At 40.6% G+C, this 4711-nt stretch overlaps 4 protein-coding genes across 4 annotated transcripts; 1 reads left to right on the top strand and 3 right to left on the bottom strand.

Moving 5' to 3' along the window:
• Positions 1-754: 754 nt before the first annotated feature.
• PHALS_13807 (uncharacterized protein) lies at positions 755-1228 on the bottom strand (the record flags this gene model as incomplete). Its single annotated transcript, XM_024729627.1, has 1 exon — positions 755-1228. One exon carries the CDS (start codon positions 1226-1228, stop codon positions 755-757), a length of 474 nt encoding a protein of 157 aa, XP_024579985.1.
• A 63-nt stretch (positions 1229-1291) lies between these two features.
• On the bottom strand, positions 1292-2011 carry PHALS_13806 (uncharacterized protein; the record flags this gene model as incomplete). Its single annotated transcript, XM_024729626.1, has 1 exon — positions 1292-2011. One exon carries the CDS (start codon positions 2009-2011, stop codon positions 1292-1294), a length of 720 nt encoding a protein of 239 aa, XP_024579984.1.
• A 531-nt stretch (positions 2012-2542) lies between these two features.
• On the bottom strand, positions 2543-3129 carry PHALS_13805 (uncharacterized protein; the record flags this gene model as incomplete). The annotated part of the gene is made up of 3 exons (XM_024729624.1): positions 2543-2650; positions 2757-2787; positions 2870-3129. 3 exons carry the CDS (start codon positions 3127-3129, stop codon positions 2543-2545), a joined length of 399 nt encoding a protein of 132 aa, XP_024579983.1.
• A 475-nt stretch (positions 3130-3604) lies between these two features.
• PHALS_13804 (uncharacterized protein) lies at positions 3605-4428 on the top strand (the record flags this gene model as incomplete). Its single annotated transcript, XM_024729623.1, has 2 exons — positions 3605-4343; positions 4415-4428. The coding sequence occupies 2 exons, from the start codon at positions 3605-3607 to the stop codon at positions 4426-4428; spliced, it is 753 nt and encodes a 250-aa protein (XP_024579982.1).
• Between the last annotated feature and the right edge of the window lie 283 nt (positions 4429-4711).

Here is a 4711-nt window from a genome sequence, read left to right as displayed (position 1 = left end):
CGCGATGGAGTAATTACAGTATCTTTTTCATAACAAGATTACAAAATATGATTCAATCGTGAATTAATTAAATTGTTATCCTGAATTATCTTTCTATATAGTATATAGGGATACACCATACACTACACATAAACATGTCTGTTATTTTAGAGTTTGGAAAATACAAAGGAAAGGCTCTTGAGGAAGTTTATAATCAAGATGCGTCATACTGTCGATGGTTATACAACCAACAATCCTCCGAAGACTCGAATATCAAACGATTTTTACAAGGCAAGTTCCAAGATGGAGACGATAGTTATATCATGCGTTGGGGCAAACATAAAAACAAATCCGTTAAGTGGATTGTTGAAAACGATGAGCAATATTTCAGTTGGATGTGTAAAAATGAATATATCAAGAATAAATGTCCATCATTGAAAGAAAACTTGAACGAATTTAAGACACAGAATTAAATAAGAATTAGCTACTTTTTTTATCGGTATCGGAAACTGGAACCCTATCAACTGGTTGTCGAGGTCCTGGTATTAGAGTGACGATCTTTCTCTACAGGTTATTAGATCATACAGGTGATCAGAACCAACAAGCTTTTGGGGATGAATACATTGTTCAAGAAGTAGGCGGCAAATCGCTACCATCACAACACTATCGATTTGGACAGGCAAATATCAGAGAGAAGCCTGATTCCTTGACAAGCTGTCTTATCACATCATCCTCAGAGATTTTTTTCCTAACATACCTCTCACTACCATTTGCTCTAAATTCCGATTTTGCCAAAAGTGAGTGCGAACCTGTTCATATCAGTTTGCCATGCATAGTTGATTTCGAATTTGCGGAGAGTCTCTTCATCGACAGTCGATTCGGCTTCCTCTTGTTCAATCCATAGAGACAGGTGATGCATTGCCAGTCCAACACATTCGTGTTCTCGAACGAAATTGAGGAGCTCCACTTCCTCTTGTGTGATCTTCGCATTTACATACACTGGTTTCTCGTTCTTGTGAGTGGAGCAGTACGTCTTACCGATCGGCTCAACTGGGTTGTTGCATGTGCGACCCTTATCTTCCAAATACTTGGCGCAAGTCTTGCTTTTTCGGACACGCTTGTTGGTCGACGACACCTTAGAGGTTTTCCTTGTGCTTGCAGGTTGATCGTGTTTGCGCTTGTTGGTATGCTTCTGCTGTGCCATGTTCAAAAAAATACTGAGCTTCTCCATACGCTGCTTTGTGAGCATGGCGACACAGTGATGAGATTCTTGCATTCAATCGCACGCATAAGCATAACTCAAGGTGTTTGATCAATCAAAAAACGCTGCATCAGCATTCACGATGCTACGGTGGAACATTTCCATTTTGTCGTCAAGAGAGACTTCCGACCAAAAATCTTGAAAGTCATAGGATGCATCGATCCATTTCTTCTTCAATGCAACCATGCGCGCCACTCTTGCCTGTAGATTCAAACAGCGAAAGAACGGTCGTTCTAAACCAGTGAATGTCAGAGCACTGCCATCCACGTCACCAAACGTTGTCCGGACATCAAAGCGGCACGGTTTTTTCGACAACGATACGCTGCTGAGGAGCACTCGTGTCTGCTCCGCGCTGAACACTTTTTTGCCGTTGCGGTCCGCGAGATCAATGAGAGGGGTGCCACGAATAGATGGATCAAAGAGCTTCAAACGGAATTCGTCCGTATCGTCGCGAATGAAGCTGATTTGGAAATGATCAAATGCGTATTTCAAAGGCATGAACAGTAGCAACCCATTCTTCACATCGTCGATGTCAGATATCTGCATCATCACAAGCGACAGATATTCGTTGCTGCGACGAAACAAATGCGACGCAATCACGAGCGACTTCGGAAATGCAACATCGAGAAGCATGCATCGCACCCAGGATTTCTTTCGGCTGTAGCATCCATAGAACTTGCACAAGTTGTCTTTGAAGTCTTTGTTCCGTTCAGTAAGAGTTGTTGGGGCATGTGTGAGAACTTGAGGCACAATGGCTTCGAGAAGAGTCATGGCTGGGGAACGGAGGTCATCATGCGGAGGAACCACCACCAACACGTGGATTTCCCCTCGTTTTGGTTGAAATTCCTCGCCGTAGTAATCCACAATCCAGTTTAACTCGTCCATGTGTGCAAACCCTTCCGGGCGTCCATTCTCATCGAGCGTCAAAGCTTCCGCGCCGCTTCTATCGAGCCATGTATTGTCGCCCTTTCTGGCGAGGAACAGCTCTAGTTCCCGTGGATCACACGAGATTGTCTTCTCATTCTTCTTCTGAATCGCGTCCTTCAAGTGGTCCACAGACTTGCTCGCATCAATGTCGATGGAGAACGCGTTTCCCTTCACACCGACGAGCGCGCAGAACAGCGTCACCATGTTTCCAATTGCTTTCTGTGAGTGAGAGACCTTCCCTCTATCCACATTTCGGCCAATCAAATGGTGCAACCCAACGTTGGGTTTTTGATATCACCCATCTGGGTGATTGAGCATCTGCAGATACAAAATATATTTATATATATAGACACAAAAAGCATGGATATTACGTATCTATCCAATACCGATGATACTGGTTGTGTTGAAGATGTAAAGCTTCATAAACCGATAGACACTGATAGTACCGATAAGACCGATAATATCGATTTTGAAGATATTAGACTAAATTATTCAAAAATAAATAAGCATACAGCATCAGACATGATAAAAATTTGCGAAGAAATTGACTCAGTGTATTATATCTTTGTTTTGAAGCAATACATCGTACTGACATGTAAAAGCTTACTGTATGAAGCTTGCTGCAAAACTTGATTTGTGCAAGTATTTATCAGTGTCAGAATATCAACTATAAATATTCGATTATGTCCAGTATCAATGCACCATTGTTTGTATCTGGCATTTAGTAGTGTTAATGGGATTTCCAGATAATCTCCTTTACTAACAAATCCATCTTTGAATAAGGTTCCTCTATCTTTTGTGAAAATTTCCTCTTTGAAATATTTTGAAATGGATGATTCAACATTTTTTTGAGCTAATTCAGAGCGCAAAAACTCCAATTCTTTCATTATCACATCGATTCTATCATCTTTTGGGGCAACTTCATCCACTTCAGGTTCTCTGTATCGTCTGATTCTATTCATAATGACTTTATATTAACGAGGTGAAATTTCGGTATTCAAATCGTAAAAATTTCTCAATAAATCAGGTCGATTGTGTTGCTTACTATAAAGGTACAATATACTCCATAATCCGCAATAGTCATCATATGTTCCTTGATACTGTTTGTCATTATATTTCATAGCCCCAAGAATTTTTGGAGGTCCCAACCCCATCGAATCGAAGTATTCATTGTTGCACATGCAAACCCAATGCCCAATACCTGGATCTAATCGAAGCAATATAATGTAGTTTCCATCACCTAGTGGAGCTCTAATGTTTCTGAAATCTAGTATATTGTCGATATGAACATTCAGCTGATTCGCAAGTTGTTGTAGTTCATTGGCAGTAGATTCACCGAGATTATTTAATTTCAAAATCATTATCTGATGCTTATATATATAGCTATTCATAATAAAGGCACCAACATACAATTTCAATAATTAGTAAGACTAAGTAATGAGTGATAGCACACAATTAGCAGATTCGTTATTATATGACTCGACGACTAGTCCTGATCCAGTTATCAGTGTCAGCAAAGACAAACGCGTTGTTAGCGTCGTTGATGACAACAATGGTTCGTATCAATCAGGAACCGTTATCATCAATGCAACTTCGCAACTAAATGGCGCGACTGGTTATGGAAGTCTTCGAGATTCATATGTAGTAGTTTCTTATGTAGTAACGGCTAAAAATATTTCTGCAAGTGCCCTGAATGGAGTTTTAAATCGTTTTGCGGTAAGATTAAAAGCTGGTGTATGGAACATTGTAGATAAATTAGCGGTTGAAATTAACGGTAAAAGTGTCATCACGAGCAATGACTATAAAAATTATTGGAATAACTTACGTGCTCAAACTGAATGGTGTGATGATGATTTATTAAAGAACGGTGCAGATTGCTATCTTGCTCCAGATGATGTATCAAGTCTTAATTTCTCACAAAGTGGAAGTAATCCTGCAACTTCAACACAAGGAGATGGTTTTGTTAATAATTCAGTCAATGCTGCCTCGACTGTAGCTACTGGTTTAATTCCAGAGACAACGCCAGCTCTTAATAGCGGATTAATTCAGCGTCTAATGTGGAATCCACAACAAATTGGTACTTCTGATGCCACTGGAGCAACGATCACAGCAACAACCCCTCTTGGTTGGCCAACAACGCGAAGTGGCGCTATTCTTGCTAAAATCCAGCAGCAAGGTACTGGTGGTTACGTAGCAGGTGTAACGACCGCTGGTGGTGTTGCTTGTACGTGGTACTATGTATTAAAGATTCGCTTAGTTGACCTCCATCCAATCTTCAAAGAATTAGATCTTGTTGCAAATCCTCAAATCAAATTAACCATGACGTTCAACACCGGTTTCGTTGATATCACGACTGCAACTGGTGATTTAATGAGTTTATCATCTGTCTCCCTAAACGGTTGTTCTACAGTTCCTGTAATGGTAGCAAGTGCAGCCACTGGTAATCCAAATGCAGGAAAACTGACAACAGGTGCAGCTGGGTCACTACGAGTTGCTTTTGGTGTTATGTCTAACAACATTACAGCGATCTCGACTTCTGGTCAA

Source organism: Plasmopara halstedii (genome assembly GCF_900000015.1).
Source record: "Plasmopara halstedii genome assembly, contig: Scaffold_672, whole genome shotgun sequence".
Classification (NCBI taxonomy): Eukaryota; Oomycota; class Peronosporomycetes; order Peronosporales; family Peronosporaceae; genus Plasmopara; species Plasmopara halstedii.
The sequence above is the reverse complement of the archived record's forward strand: the minus strand, read 5'-3'. Positions and strand labels throughout refer to the sequence as shown.